Source organism: Phaenicophaeus curvirostris, chromosome 2 (assembly GCF_032191515.1).
Source record: "Phaenicophaeus curvirostris isolate KB17595 chromosome 2, BPBGC_Pcur_1.0, whole genome shotgun sequence".
NCBI classification, from domain to species: domain Eukaryota; kingdom Metazoa; phylum Chordata; class Aves; order Cuculiformes; family Cuculidae; genus Phaenicophaeus; species Phaenicophaeus curvirostris.
In genome coordinates, this window is record NC_091393.1 from 22,768,069 (window position 1) to 22,783,897 (window position 15,829).

Sequence of the window (15,829 nt, forward strand, 5' to 3'; positions counted from 1 at the left end):
ATTTGAACTTGGATGCTTAAAAAACAACAAAAATGCCCATTGTGGTAATTGTCTAGGTTAAGGGAAGTATTTAAAATGCACTAATTTAATTAAATTATTAATCATTGAATAATATTGAAGAATTAATCCTATTCTGCCCAGTTGAAAAACACTTAAAAAGACAATGAAAGTTTTATTTAAATGACATGAAAAAATAAGAGACTAAAATAAGAGACTCAAAAGTTTTAACCTGATGCAGATTTTCTTATACAAATTCAAATGCATACGAGAAGCTGTCAAGGGAAGTGAAGGTTTAGGGATAATCAACATGTTACACCATTTTCAACAGTTTATGATGTGGATGGCCACTTGGACCAGGAAACAGAATGACCTTTTAGGTTTGCCAAAAGTGCTGCACTGCTGTTTATGTTTTTGTCTTTTCCTCTTGTAACACCTTCTGACCTCCCAACAGGCTTATAAACAACTTCTGTGTAATCTGTAACTGGTCCCACTTTACTAATTTGTCTCCCATCATAATCCCAAACTGAAGAATTGCGTACGAGAGCTGAGAGGAAAACAATTATTTCATTCCATTAATATTTTCAAGCTTTCAAGCTTTCCTGTTCTGCACCAGGACAAGAGCTAAGTCCTTTTGAAAACACAGAGGAAAATCAGCTAAAGACTGCTGACACAAGGAAAAACGACAGAGGCAAACCCATGAAAAGTCAATAGCTTTATGTTTAAAGCAGTTACCAACAGCAATTAACCTGGTCTTAACCATGCAGAAGAGTTGAGACTGGATGACCCTAATATATTAGCTCAACTATTACGAACGTATTACCCAAAATCTTAAAACAGTGGCTGAAGCAGTGGCTAAGCTCTTCCCCATTTCCAAACCCAGAACCGACACATATGCCAAGGCCTTCTTAAACAAAGCTTTCTTGCAGAAAGTGATTTCGGGAAGTCTAAATTTACCAACAGAAATGGTTTTGCGTAACTTTCTTAAAAACTGATCATGCAGACAAGTAGCTAGTCATTGCATGAGGATCCCATGCCATGGGCCTGATGTCTAAAATACACATACACAAATTGTTTCCAATAACAAGCATTAAAAAAGAGCATATGTGTAGTTTTTCCAATACAGTAGGAGGTCAGGATGAGGGGGGGGAATTGTGAATTTTAGAAATCTCACCATCTGTCTTTTTCATTGGAAACTGGTATTAGGTTAAATTGCATTATAAACCAGAACAAGGAAACTAAGACGGTTGGTTGGTTGTGTTGGTTGACAGCCGACTGAACATGAGCCAGCAGTGGCCCAGGTGGCCAAGAAGGCCAATGGCATCTTGGCTTAGATCAGAAACGGCGTGACCAGCAGGTCCAGGGAGGTTCTTCTCCCTCTGGACTCGGCACTGGTGAGACCGCTCCTCGAATACTGTGTTCAGTTCTGGGCCCCTCACCACAAGAAGGATGTTGAGGCTCTGGAGCGAGTCCAGAGAAGAGCAACCAAGCTGGTGAAGGGGCTGGAGAACAGGCCTTATGAGGAGCTGCTGAGAGAGCTGGGGGCGTTTAGCCTGGAGAAGAGGAGGCTGAGGGGAGACCTCATTGCTCTCTACAACTACCTGAAAGGAGGTTGTAGAGAGGAGGGTGCTGGCCTCTTCTCCCAAGTGACAGGGGACAGGACAAGAGGGAATGGCCTCAAGCTCTGCTAGGGGAGGTTTAGACTGGACATTAGGAAAAAATTTTTCACACAAAGGGTCATTGGGCACTGGCAGAGGCTGCTCAGGGAGATGGGTGAGTCACCTTCCCTGGAAGTGTTTAAGGCACGGGTGGACGAGGTGCTGAGGGACGTGGTTTAGTGTTTGATAGGAATGGTTGGACTCGATGATCCGGTGGGTCTCTTCCAACCTGGTTATTCTATGATTCAATGATTCTATTATTCTAAGACAGCAATTCTTATCTAGTCACACCTCTAGGAGCTAGAGAGATAAGAATACAAAATCATTGAGCATCATGACTCTAAAATGTTTAGACAACAGCTAAAAGTGATCCAAAGGGAAATTGCACAGATATGGCAACTGAACTTACTTTGGTATAAAAACTGTAGTGAATCTTCATCCTGATAACTCAGCCAGAGCCATAACTATTCAGAAAGTAGGTTTGAAAACATTTATAGCCCAAATATCCTAACATACAAGGAAAAAAAGAGAAAAATCATTTGTTCTGAAAGACAGCTTCCTAGATAGCAAAGACACTAAAACTGACTTCTCACGGCTTGTGAGTTTATAATCATTGGAAAAGGGACTACTTCTGGTTACACATACCTCATAGCATTATCAAAAATACAGCGCTGACCTTTAGCTGAAGGTGAAAAATATAAACAGCTGACCTAAGCTGTCACAATGCTACAGCTGCTAGAACTGTAAGTACTGAGGCAGTTCACAAGAAAAATCAAATATTCCCTCTGCCAATTTGTTGTAATTATTGCCTCTGCCAATTTTTTGTAATTTGAGACGTTAATCTCTTTATTCTTTTTGGCATCTGTTTGAAGACTCCTGCTGCCTGCCTAATCTTGGTATCTATTTTTACTAGTTTTATGAAATGTTACATTTCTTCCTTTTGAATATAAAACCTAGGTTAGATGGAAAGGTCAGAAGAGTTCTGTTTTAGTAAGGAGTGTTAGAGAAAGCCTCCTATGCATATCATTTTACTGAAGAAAGAAGATCTTTTTTAATAAGAACTTATACCCAAATCCTTCCTCTCCCCTCATCTTTCATGTACGTCATGAAGAAATTTTTCCCTCTGTAGATTGACGCAGCAATTTATTGCTTATTTTAAACTAAGCAATCCTTTCCTTAATCTTCATTTTACTGAATAGCCCAACTCCACCCTTAAAATGTTATGAATACGCATCATTCACTTAAGTATTTTTAGTAAAAAGTAATAAAAAAAGATCAACTTATTTAATTAATTTCCTTTCTGTAATCTCTACTGCGATTTTTCATCATTGACTTTATCCTTTCCCAAATTGAAAATCAGGTGTGAAAATCTGAAGTTCCTAGTTTTACAGTATTTTCATCCTGTTTAGTCAGAGAACTGATTTCTAGAGAAATGATCTGGAAAAGAAAGGAATGATTTCATGAGCAAAGCTACACATGTGAGGGCTTGAAAGACAGTTTTGGATTGCCAGTCAAGCCCTACAGCAAAACATTTCACTGTATAGTGTTTGCTTAATAGGTGGTAAAAAGAATTTTCGCTTTTTAGCTACTTCAAGGGAGCAAGTATGCAACCACAAAGTACTGCAGTTAGAAACCAACCACTGAAATCTCCAAAAGCAATCTTCTCATCTTTTAAAATGGTTACTATGACAGTAGAAGGAGATGATGTAACCAGTACATTCCCTTGTCCTGTGCCACACTTTCCACCCAGGAAAGAAAAGTGTTTCCCTTTCCAAGGCCAGAATACTGGCATCTTTTGGAAGTTCTCACAGATTTCTGATGTGAAATTTTTTAGTGTGGAAAAATTATACTCTCGAATTTACATAAAGTTTATTAAGTCATTATTGGTAAGGAAAATCTACATGAGATTTTTATGGGCTTCTTCAATTTCTTATTATGTGTTTCAGTTCCTACTAAATTGCTGCTCCCTTTGGGAACAAATTTGCTGTACCTCAGCATTTATTCCTAGAAGTCAATAGTGTCTATAAAAGCTAGTTTTCTGACCATTCACTTACAAAATAGACACTGGCTACAACAGGAACATTTCATGGAAGACATCCGCAGTCATTCACTGCTTGAGAATATTTTAATCTAATTAGAACTAAATCGAGTGTTTTTAAAAGGCATTTATGTCTTCAAGGGGTCATTGGGCACGGGCAGAGGCTGCCCAGGGAGGTGGTTGAGTCACCATCCCTGGAGGTGTTTAAGGGACGAGTGGATGAGGTGCTGAGGGACATGGTTTAGTGTTTGATAGGAATGGTTGGACTCGATGATCCGGTGGGTCTCTTCCAACCTGGTGATTCTGTGATTTTTAAAGTGTCCTTTGTATTCTGTTAATTGTGATATATACTGAGGAATCACATTTATTTGTGGACAACCACAACTAACCTGTATGAGAGCTAAGATAACCAGCATTGTTATGTTGATACACAATTTTCACTTGCACACTTTTAAACATGCCACTGTATAGAATTTTGCAAAGCACATGCTTTGTATTCTTGTTTTCCCAAGACTGCATACACTTACACTGTTACATGCTCACTCTGGTAGGCCTACTGCGACATGGAAACTGGTGGAGGAGGCTGGACCATTATTCAGAGACGTGAAGATGGCAGCGTGGACTTTCACCGGACATGGAAAGAGTACAAGATGGTAAACAATATTTTCTAAAGCCTTAATATTAATTACCATTATCTGAAATCTGATATATCAAAGTTATATTAATAGCATCCTTATAATGTAAGCAGGTTTTAAAAGTTGTCTTTGTCCTTATGTGTTCATTTAAGAAATATCAGAGTAGTATAAGTTCTTTGCCTAAGCAGTGTGGTGTTTGTTTATAAAGAGAAACCTCACTTTTCTTTAATCAACTCTTCCATGATATGTCAACATTTGTCAAGTTATTTATATTTGTGTTTCTAGTAGCAACAGTAGAAACTGCTCCAAATCTACTAAGTGATATTGATTCACTATTTCAGATTCCTGAGGTTGTCTTTGCTGAACTTAACTTTCTGAAGTATTACAGATCTGTAACCCACTCAGACACAGTAAAATTCTTAGTTGACAGATTGAAAACTATTAAACTTAAAAACTGATAAAGTGGTCATTTAGAACTCAAAAGATAAACAAAGCAAAGCTATTTAAATATACAACTTGAATTACAGGGATTTGGTGATCCTGCTGGGGAGTACTGGCTGGGAAATGAGTTTGTTTCTCAACTGACTAATCAGAAGCGTTATGTTCTTAAAATACATCTGAAAGACTGGGAAGGAAACGAGGCATATTCATTGTACGACCAATTCTCTCTAGCAAACGAAGAATCAAAATACAGGTAAGCAGAAAAATAGATCTGAATGAAAAAAAAAATCTGATAATTGTTCTAAACTCTGTAGATGCATGACCTTATTTAATAGAAAGTATGATGTTTTAGTTCACTCAGAAAATAGTGTTTTCTCCACTTTTCACCTACTGTTTAGAACAGTTTTAATAATACTGTTTTTCCCAATTGAGTGAATTTCACTAGTGCATGTTGGGTAATTGTAACACATAAGATGCACAAATACAAAGAGGTTATAGAACAGGATCCACTTGCCAATACAGTGAATGGGAGTGCACAATATTCGGGGCAATAGGAACTTGCCTGTAGTTGCTATCAAATCCTGATTCCAGGAAATAAATACATTTATGGAAGGTGGGTGGACAGTACTGCCAGTAGGTAGCAGCAGCTCTTCCGTCACCATGAACCACACACTGAGGTAATGTACCTTCTCCTTCCACGACCCACTGGTTTGGATTTCTGAGGAATAACACTCCTACATGTGAAAATGAAGCTAATGAGAAACGTTTTATAAAGGCATGTAGCGATAGGATGAGGGGGAATGGTTATAAATTGGGGAGGGAAGATTTAGACTACACATTAGGAAGAAATTCTTCACAATGAAGATGGTGAGGCACTGGAACAGGTTGCCAAGGGACGTTGTGGCTGCCCCATCCCTGGAGACGTTCAAGGCCAGTTTGGATGGGCCCTTGAGCAGTCTTATCTGGTTTGAGGTGTCCCTGGCCCATGGCAGGCAGGGAGGTTGGAAATGGATGGGCTTCTATGATTCTAACAAATGTCTCACCCCCTACAACTTGTCGATTTAAACACCGGATTTTTATGGACCTATTACTTATGCTTCCATCATTCTGTAAAATATAAAGCTTCACAATTTTGTCTTACATATTTGTTTAAAATAGGAAATAGCATATGATTTACATAAATAATTTATATATAAATCATAGAATCATAGAATCACCAGGTTGGAAGAGACCCACCGGATCATCGAGTCCAACCGTTCCTATCAAACACTAAACCATGTCCCTCAGCACCTCATCCACCTGTGCCTTAAACATCTCCAGGGAAGGTGAATCAACCACCTCCCTGGGCAGCCTCTGCCAGTGCCCAATGACCCTTGCTGTGAAAAATTTTTTCCTAATGTCCAGCCTAAATCTCCCCTGGCAGAGCTTGAGGCCATTCCCTCTCGTCCTGACCCCTGTCACTTGGGAGAAGAGCCCAGCACCCTCCTCTCTACAACCTCCTTTCAGGTAGCTGTAGAGAGCAATGAGGTCTCCCCTCAGCCTCCTCTTCTCCAGGCTAAACAACCCCAGCTCTCTCAGCCGTTCCTTCACCAGCTTTGTTGCTCTTCTCTGGACTCGCTCCAGAGCCTCAACATCCTTCTTGTGGTGAGGGGCCCAGAACTGAACACAGGATTCGAGGAGCGGTCTCACCAGTGCCGAGTACAGAGGGAGAAGAACCTCCCTGGACCTGCTGGTCACGCCGTTTCTGATCCAAGCCAAGATGCCATTGGCCTTCTTGGCCACCTGGGCCACTGCTGGCTCATGTTCAGTCGGCTGTCAACCAACATCCCCAGGTCCCTCTCCTCCAGGCAGCTTTCTAGACAGACTTCTCCTAGTCTGTAGCACTGCACAGGGTTGTTGTGCCCCAAGAGCAGGATAAATAAATATCATAGCATTATACATTTTGAAATAGTATAATCCACGGCTGAAATACATGGGCAGTTCAAACTTCATTCTCCAGGCTCTCTGTAAACGCAGTAGATATTGTTCCATTGGTTATAGAAGAAACTAGAGACGCTACAGTATAACAGATCTTTTCCTGCTACATGGTCCACAAATCATTTCTTTATAAGAATCTTACAGATTAATGGAACTTCAGCTGGACAGAAAATTTAGATTAATCTCTCCAGGATTTCTAGCAATTGTTCGTTGTAAATAAAATGAATCTGACACCTGAGAGAACCAATGCTGTTACTTTAACTTAAGTCTTATATACAAAGCAATCCAAAACTATCAGCATCTTCCTCCCCCAAGACGTTAGTTCTTAATGTCTTAGTATTAGTACAGTTGTCTCAACTCCAAAGCAAATATTTATTCATTTGGAAACAGTCAGAATCTACAGCAGAGATTTTTTTAAAGTAATGCTTTAAAATACTTATAAAGGTAACCTTTGTAAAATGGGTCACTACCCATGTTCATTTACAATATTAAAAAGTAATTACTGAAAACTAAGATGGTTGTCTGTAAATAGAAACTTGATTTTAAAATGCAACCAGACATGGAATGCATCATAGAATGCAGTGGTTTAAAGAATATATTTAACATTGTGAAAAAAAAGGAAAAAAATAATAATGTATTCAATTATGAGCAACTTCCATTACGTTAATACATTAATACATGATGAATGCTAGAAAGATTATGGATGGCTTCATAAAACGGAAATTTCATAGATTCACAGAAAAAAATGAGGTCAGAATGGACTTCATTGAGTCAAATATCCTATCACAAAACTGTGAGGTCAGACCAGGTTGCTCAGGACTTTTTCCAGTTATGTCTTGGTAAGCTCCAAAGGTGGTGATTATATGACCTGTTCCACTGCTTGTCTGTCCTCAAGGTGAGAAAAAAATTCCCGATATCCAGTCAGAACCTCTCATTTCAATTTACGTTCACTACCTCTCATTCTCTGTTCTACTAATCTGTAGTTTAAAAAAATGGATAATAATAAATGAATAATAATCTGCTTAGTTAGACTTCAAATGGCATTTGCAAATGAAGCCTAGGCTTATACATAAAACTTGGAAACTTCATTACCATTTATGGAAGAAATTGGCTTACAAAATTTTCACAGAATCACAGAATCACAGAATCACCAGGTTGGAAGAGACCCACCGGATCATCGAGTCCAACCGTTCCCATCAAACACTAAACCATATCCCTCAGCACCTCATCCACCCGTGCCTTAAACACCTCCAGGGAAGGTGACTCAACCACCTCCCTGGGCAGCCTGTTCCAGTGCCCAATGACCCTTTCTGTAAAGAATTTTTTCCTAACATCTAGCCTAAGCCTCCCCTGGCGGAGCTTCATAATTTTGAACTCACCTTAAGAAAAAACCAGAATATTTAACATTTTAAAAGAGATTTTTGAGAAAAACTATAACAAGCTGATCTTTCGAAACCTAAATGAAAATGTACAAGGCATGTAGTGATAGGATGAGGGGGAATGGCTTTAAATTGGAGGGGGTAGATTAATATGAGACATAAGGAAGAAAATCTTCACAATCAAGGTGGTGAGGCACTGGCAGAGATTGTGAATTTGTGAATGCCCCATCCTCGGAAGTGCTCAAGCCAGTTTGGATGGGGCCTTGAACAGCCTGGTCTGGTGGGAGGTGTCCCTGCCCATGGCAGGGGGTTTGGAACTGGATGGGTTTAAGGTCCCTTCCAACCCAAACCATTCCATGATTCTATGTACAACTTCTATCATAATCAGAGAATTACGTGCAAGTTGAAGACCACTTTGGGGAGAAGTTAGCTCTCCTCAGAGAGTTAGACTTCCTCTTTAAACAGATAAAACAGCCCTGAGAAGAATAAACTATTTGCTAAAGAAATAGAGTCATTAGAGAGATACTGGCCACCAAGAGTTCAAATCCTTCTAATTCAAGGTAACAGTAACATAGTTTCCCCAGTTTGATGCCCTATGCCTCTCCCCACAGAGAATCCATCCACACCTGTATAAGCATATCCAAACAGCAGCAGCCTCACTGAAAGATTGGTCTTACCAGGGAATTGAAGCAAACTCAAATACCGGTGATGATTTAACACTAATAAATTTGCAAAGGATGTTAAAAGCAAGAGTAGTTAGGAAAGTGGAAAGGGAAATATTGAGAAACTCCTAAAATACCAATTACTAGTTGGTAATTAGTACTCTAGGTAATGTAGTGCTACATTATTACAGTAGAGCTACATTGCCATGTTGTGCTAAGAGCAAAAGAGGAATCAGAAGAGTTTTGATTTGAACTTTTGCATTTCATTAAAAAATAATTCCACACAATGTACTTGCATTATTAAGAAATGCATGATCTATTTGAAAAACTCCAGGGGTTATTGTCTACCTGTTCTCATTTTCTTATGTAACAATATATTGTATAATAATAATAATAATATATTTTCTACCTCTTCTCATTTTCAATGTAACATGAACAGTCATCTCTACGAATGTGGAGGCTGTTCATTAGAACATTTCTGCTCATATGAAAACATCATGCTGGAAAACAGTTCACAATGGTACATTGGCCAGAAGAGAACTCAGCTATTTGAACAGGATATTTATTGCAAACTATTTCATCATTATTTTGCACATCAGCTACCACTAACTTCCACATAATAATTGTTTTTCCATTCCTCACTTCTACAGGATCTACCTTAAAGGACTTACTGGGACAGCGGGCAAAATAAGTAGTATAAGCCAACCAGGAAATGATTTTAGCACAAAGGACGCAGACAATGACAAATGTATTTGCAAATGTTCACAAATGCTAACAGGAGGTAGGGATGTTTTTTGTTTCTTGGTCTTCCTATTTTTATTGGCATTGAAACTGTCTATGAGATAAATAGTCATAATTTTGACTTTGTACATTTTGACTGTTGAAGAAGCCCAAAATTCACGTACAGAAAAACTAGTACGATGACTCTAAATTAAATATTTTGTCATTTGAGAAAGCTAATTAAAGAAAGAGAGAAGTTAAAACTAGAGGTAAAAATGTCTCTAAGGTTGGGGTACAGGAAAGTTTGTAATTGTAGAAATAAACGAGAAGACAGTAAACCAAAACAACTAACTCAACCCCCACCCCCCGGCCAAAAAACCCCCTGCTTTAGAGATATAGTTGGTCAGTTAGTCAGTGAAATGGCTTCTGATCCTTTAGGCACAAACCCTTTCCTTAACTATCCTGAGAAGAAAATTCTCAAAAGCTGCTGCATGTTGTACGTGCCATGGAAAGGTACAAATATTTAATTCCATGTTTCAATATAATTATGAAATGACAAAACCACATCACATCTACGAGATATCTATGTTTTTCTAATGATTGTTACTTAGTTATTGGAGTTTTAGGTGGCATTTTAATCTTGAACCATAGAAGCTATTCTATTTTGTCAATCTACACTTCCACATTCTGAAATTTAAACAACTGCTTTGTCAATTTGACTTCTCTTCCTGTTGCCTCTTAAGCAATGGTTTGTTTCCCTATAGCACAACTAGCAAGACAAAAGACAGATTCAGTTTATCCAAAAGGATAATTGTATTACTGCCTGCAAAACAGAACACATACATTTATCACCACAATAACGGAAGTATAAAAATATTATCCTACTAATAAAAATAAATTTTCCTTATGATCCACTAACAGGTCAAGGACCATAAGGATAGAAAATAAGTTTGGGCTGCTATTTTCTCCTGTTCCTTCTTACCAAGTTTCAGCACAGAGTTTTTGAACTGATCTGCACAGAGAACTGGAATAGATAACTGAATTAATCCTCTAAAGAAAGGAGTTCAAATCTGTGAAGAACAGGAATTTATGAATGAGCAGATAAACCCCCAAATGACTCTATGGCATTATAATTGAAGTTGAGTTCTGCCCTCAGACAGTCAACAATGTTTGATATTGCTAATAAATTAAGCTTGATAGAACACCTTCCTTTCTCAATTTTAAACTACAATGTATTATGAGCATCAAGAATACGTAGTTAATGCATAAATACATTTATTTTCTGACTTTGCGGCAAGCATTTTATACTGACTCTTTCAGATCCTAAGAATGTAAACACAGTTTTTATTTCTTTCTCATTTCAGGACAACAAAGTGTCCTTAGCCATATTCTGAAAATTACATCTGCTGATGTTTTTCTTTGTTTTCTGTCGTTTAGGATGGTGGTTTGATGCATGTGGTCCTTCTAACCTCAATGGAATGTATTATCCATTAAAACAGAACAACAACAAGTTCAACGGTATCAAGTGGTACTACTGGAAAGGCTCTGGATATTCTCTCAAAGCCACGACTATGATGATTCGACCAGCAGATTTCTAAATGCTTTCCCATTATGTGAATTATGTATTGTATAGCCTTCAAAGACTTCATTTGCTGAGCATATAAACACAGATCTGCAACTTGTCTCATCTTCAAGCCCAGAAAACATGTGCTAGTGTTCTGAAGGGATCACTTCAGTACAACTCCTGAATTGCAATAGCCTTGATCAGCTAAACAACTAAATATTATTCAACCAGACGCAAAGATTGAAATATCAACATGATATAACAGTGATTTGGCCAAAGACTGAACAAAAAGAACATCCAAGAAACTGTCAGACCACTTAAGGACTCCGTTTTACTGATCATTTACGTTACATGTGTGTTAGTAAATAACTGGAACTGTGAAAAATACGTAAAATAGTTTTAGAAATATGCCTTTTGCCTCATCACTGAACTTTAAACATTACTCTAATATAAAACACTTAACTAGATCTAGAATTATTTATCTGTGTCATGTTTGTCTTTTATGTATATAAAAAAACTCCTGTCCTGTAATTAGCTCAATACTGTAGTTAAAGAATACATTCTTTCCCCTCCTAGTCTCCTAAGCTACTTCTTACACTTCTTCAGGGATTTTTTCCAATAGCCTGTATTACTTTATTTAACAGAGGACAAATAGCATTTAAATACATTGCATTTATACTTGGGAAATACCATGTACAAAGATCACCATTTCTTTCAGTTTGTACTTAGTACAGTTACTATCTATAAGTTAGAAAAAATCCCTGCAAATTACAATATAGTATGTGTTTCTTTATATTTTTATGAAGGTTGCACTTTTTTTCCTTTCCTTGTCATTTCCCTGTAAAATAACTGATCAGTATTTTATGAACTGAGACAACGGCATTAACACCAGATGTCCAGTTGTCTGTGACAATAAGTTATCACCTGGTGCTGTACTACATCTGTATGTTTTGTAAAAATAACCTAACTGAAAAACATATGCATGTTCTTCGATACAATTAAATTTATGCTCATGCGTTAAGATACAGATTACTACATTTCAAAATAGGAAAAAAAAACCCAAACCCCTGAAAGTTATCTAAGGTCATATTGTTGGGTTTTTTTTCAGCAAGGTTAGGACTTCTCCCTAGAAATTCTCTGTAGGTAGGCCCTCAGTGTATGAGATGATGTGAATAAATTACTCTACTGGGTGATCTTTCCTTTTTTAATTTTTATATTATTACTGTATATTTCAAAATTGTGTACTGTACACTGCCGTTCAGATTGAGAAGATATTTCTTCATAAATCACAAAATAATTCTGTGCAGATTTTTCCCTGAATTAACTTTAGGTTTTGTTTGCTTAGGCTTTGCCTTAAAGTAATAATTTTGTAAATTTTTAGTTTCAGCAGATGACTGAATTAGGTACAAGACAAAAACATATGTTGCATCAAAACAAAAAACCCAGATACACCATTGCTGGAGGCTTACATAACAAAAGCTATTGTATCTTAAAAACATTAAGTGATTTTGAGAAAGATGGAAGAAAACTTTTCATTTCGTACCGACAGCCATTAAAAGCTGCCATCAGAGTACCCCACCACTCCCACCATCACCTTTCTTCACTGAAAATGTGCCAGCATTACTAAGGGTAGCAGAAATAAAAAGTACTTCTAATATTACTCCATGATCTGATTTTAAATAAACCTAGTGAATGCAAATTAGTAGTCACCATCTGAAGAGTTGCTTAAAATAATCTTTAAGGTTACTGCTTAAGTATTTTAGTGTTTCTTCTAGCAACCTTGTCCAAACTAAAAAAAACCACCCCAAAACTGCACAAAATTGCTTTCATGAATTCCTAAGAAATGTTTAAAAAGCAAGTCTTGCAGAGGGGAAGTCTAGCAGAAGGCCACCGATCCAGCAAAGGAGCTGGACATATGAAGCACCACACAACATACCAAGAGAGGATGAAAGCTCTGGCCTTTTTCAGCCTGGAGAAGAGAAGGCGAAGGGGAGACCTTCCTGCTGTCTACAACTATCTTACCAAGGACACAGAGAAGACAGACCTTTCTTGGAGGTGCACCACAATGGGACAAGAGGCAGAAAAGACATGTTGGAACTGGGGAAATTCCACTTAGACAGTTGGATTTTCATTTTAATTTATTTATTTATTATCGTGAGAGTGGACTGGACAAGTCCCTTGGAGGAGGGCATTGAGCAATACCACTTTCAGAGGTCCTATCTAATCTAAAATATTTTATGATTCTATGAAATTTAATAGAAATGCTGGGTTTTGATTACTGTATTTCCCACTTCACTGCACTACATCAGATAACTAAAGAAAATAGTATTTGAGACAGTAAGCATATCCATCCCAATAATCTAAAAAACAAAATAGCTTCTTAAAGACCATGATGGAATCTGGCACAGTATGCATGCTCAACCTTGCAAAGGGAAATAGTGCTAACTTCTGGTTGACGTTAACCTTTATTATTTTAGTAAGAAAACACTATATGACAAGAATAATTAAATACTGTATGGCTATTTTTGATTTGCTGGGAAAAGTATAAAGCAAAAAGCTTTTTGATGACCATTCTGGGTAAGTGATTGAAGATATTGTCATAGACGTTGAACAGATCAATTGCTTAACAAGACTTTTTCATGTTTTGGAAAACAGAGTAATTTATCAACATGAATGTAAAATTTTAGAGTAAATGTGTTGTAAAATGGCATTTTATTGAAATGAGATTGCATGGCTTAAACTGCAAACACCAGTGTGAAGTGAGAGAAGGACATTTTGGAAGGAACACAACAAAATAGGAAAAAGAAGGCTGCAACCACTGCTTTGGACTTGGTACAACCGATTTAAACACAACAGCAAGATAACTTATTCTTTTAACTCCTTTCTGTAATCAAATAAATCGTATATAAAACTTGAATGTCCTTACATTTTCTCTAAATACCTCTTAGGAGGGAGAAAGGCAATAAAAGGAAAATAAATGTAAGCTCCATTCATGCTCAAAGAATCATCATATTTTTAAAAATAAGACATCTATTACATTAAGAAACTGGAAGGACTGCAGAAGGTAATGATTGGTAAGGTGATGGAAGTATCATCTTGGACTCTGACTTTGTTCCTCTGCAAACACACCACAGTGTAAACAGAAGTGATGCAGGCTCTCAGCACAACCATAACCCTGCTCAAGCCCTCTTTACTTCTGCTTTAGGAATAAAACCCATAAACAGAATCTAAAATACAACATCAGCAGGAGTCACTTCTAAAGAATGCTGTGTAAGTTGTCACTGATAACATAACTTGATTATTAAATAAGGTAGCCCGAGAAGAAACAGAATAGTCAAATCAGCTTAATCTGAAGAACGGTGCCATTTTTTTCATACAAAAAGAAAAAAGGCAGGAGGGAGTGGGGAAAGAATGTGACTCTCCATTTTATATACAAGCAGAGGCAGAAATAAAATATGCCACAAATGAAGTAAAGGATATTTATACTTAAATAAGAAGCTAGCTTGTTCAGATGTTAATTAGTGACTTTTTAAAATTTTTTTTTGTCGGCCTTTATCAGAAAACCTCTTTAGAAGGCCAATCATTTCCCAGATAATCAAAAGAAAGTTCAGAAGCTTAAAGGGCCATTAAACTTACAGGAGCTGCAGGGAAGCTGGATGAAAGCTCATATGGTTCCTCTGAGATCCAATGACCCATTTCCAAAGACCACAGAACCTAAAATAAATTAAGTGATGAGCAGAACGCATACCATTTCTAGAACAGCAAACTCTTTGAATGCGCAATTAGAAATAACAGCACAGTTACAATAGTTGGTTTGATATTTTGTTTAGTGAAATTAAATGTTTCTCTGAAAGATCAAGCAATCAGAAACTTGTGTACAAACCATTAAAATACCGAAGTCACATTTCCATGCATAAATGCATTAAATTTCAATACCTTATGAGGATATTAGAAAAGGCAACTTTCTGCATCAAGAAACATAAAAGTAGAATACAGATTTGAAAAGAGAAGTCGTACTGTATCAGTTCTGTTCCCTTGATTCAGTTCATCATTGAACTTCATGAGGTTCCTGTTGGCCTATTTCTCCAGCCTTTCAAGGTCCCTGTGAATGGCAACAACCGTGTGGATTATATCAAACACCGCTCAGTTCTGCAACATCTGCAGACTTGCTGAGTGTGCATTCTTCCCCATCATTCACATCATAAATGAAGGTGTTGAACAATACTGGACCAGAATCAACCCCTACAACTAACTGGGATTATGAAACTATTGCATATAATCCATACGATGTATGAATCAGCCTGTAAAAGAAGAAAAGCTGCATTTAATTCTCTTAATCTTCTTTTGACAACTGCACACTCTAGAGCACAAAAAAAAGGTTGGTAACAGTGCAGAATACTGACTGCCTGGAAAATACATGATCATTTTTTTCCAACTGAGGTCAAACCATATGGTCCTTGGAGATTTGCAATTGTGACACTTTGGACAACTTTCAGACTTCTGTTCCCATCAGGCTATCACAAAACAGTTAACAGGAAAAAACCTACTTGAAATGGTTATATTTTCAGTTTCTGAAATATTCTATTTTTTACATTTTTTGAGGGTAAAATTTTCCCAAAACTATCTTATCCAGCATTTTTTCCAGGGTTTACTTTCTAAACCATTCTTCAAAACAATTTATCATTATTAGTTGCAGCTGGTAGTCTGTAATATCAAAAGCTTCATGAAGACTCATGGTAAAAGCATCTTCTTCGTGTG

General features: G+C 37.3%; 2 protein-coding genes across 5 annotated transcripts in view; one reads left to right on the top strand and one right to left on the bottom strand.

Moving 5' to 3' along the window:
• The window catches only part of ANGPT2 (angiopoietin 2), a 47,615-nt gene extending 35,523 nt beyond the window's left edge, over positions 1–12,092 (top strand). For all 4 annotated transcript variants that reach the window (XM_069851496.1, XM_069851497.1, XM_069851498.1 and 1 more), the window contains 4 exons: positions 4,245–4,346; positions 4,856–5,022; positions 9,438–9,568; positions 10,945–12,092. In XM_069851496.1, the coding sequence (XP_069707597.1) occupies positions 4,245–4,346; positions 4,856–5,022; positions 9,438–9,568; positions 10,945–11,105 (561 nt within the window). In that variant the 3' untranslated portion in view covers positions 11,106–12,092. The remainder of the gene's footprint in view (positions 1–4,244; positions 4,347–4,855; positions 5,023–9,437; positions 9,569–10,944) is intronic.
• MCPH1 (microcephalin 1) overlaps positions 1–15,829 on the bottom strand; it is a 135,258-nt gene that overhangs the window by 74,451 nt on the left and 44,978 nt on the right. The window contains exon 12 of the mRNA XM_069851514.1: positions 14,708–14,785. Coding sequence (XP_069707615.1) covers positions 14,708–14,785 — 78 coding nt within the window. The remainder of the gene's footprint in view (positions 1–14,707; positions 14,786–15,829) is intronic.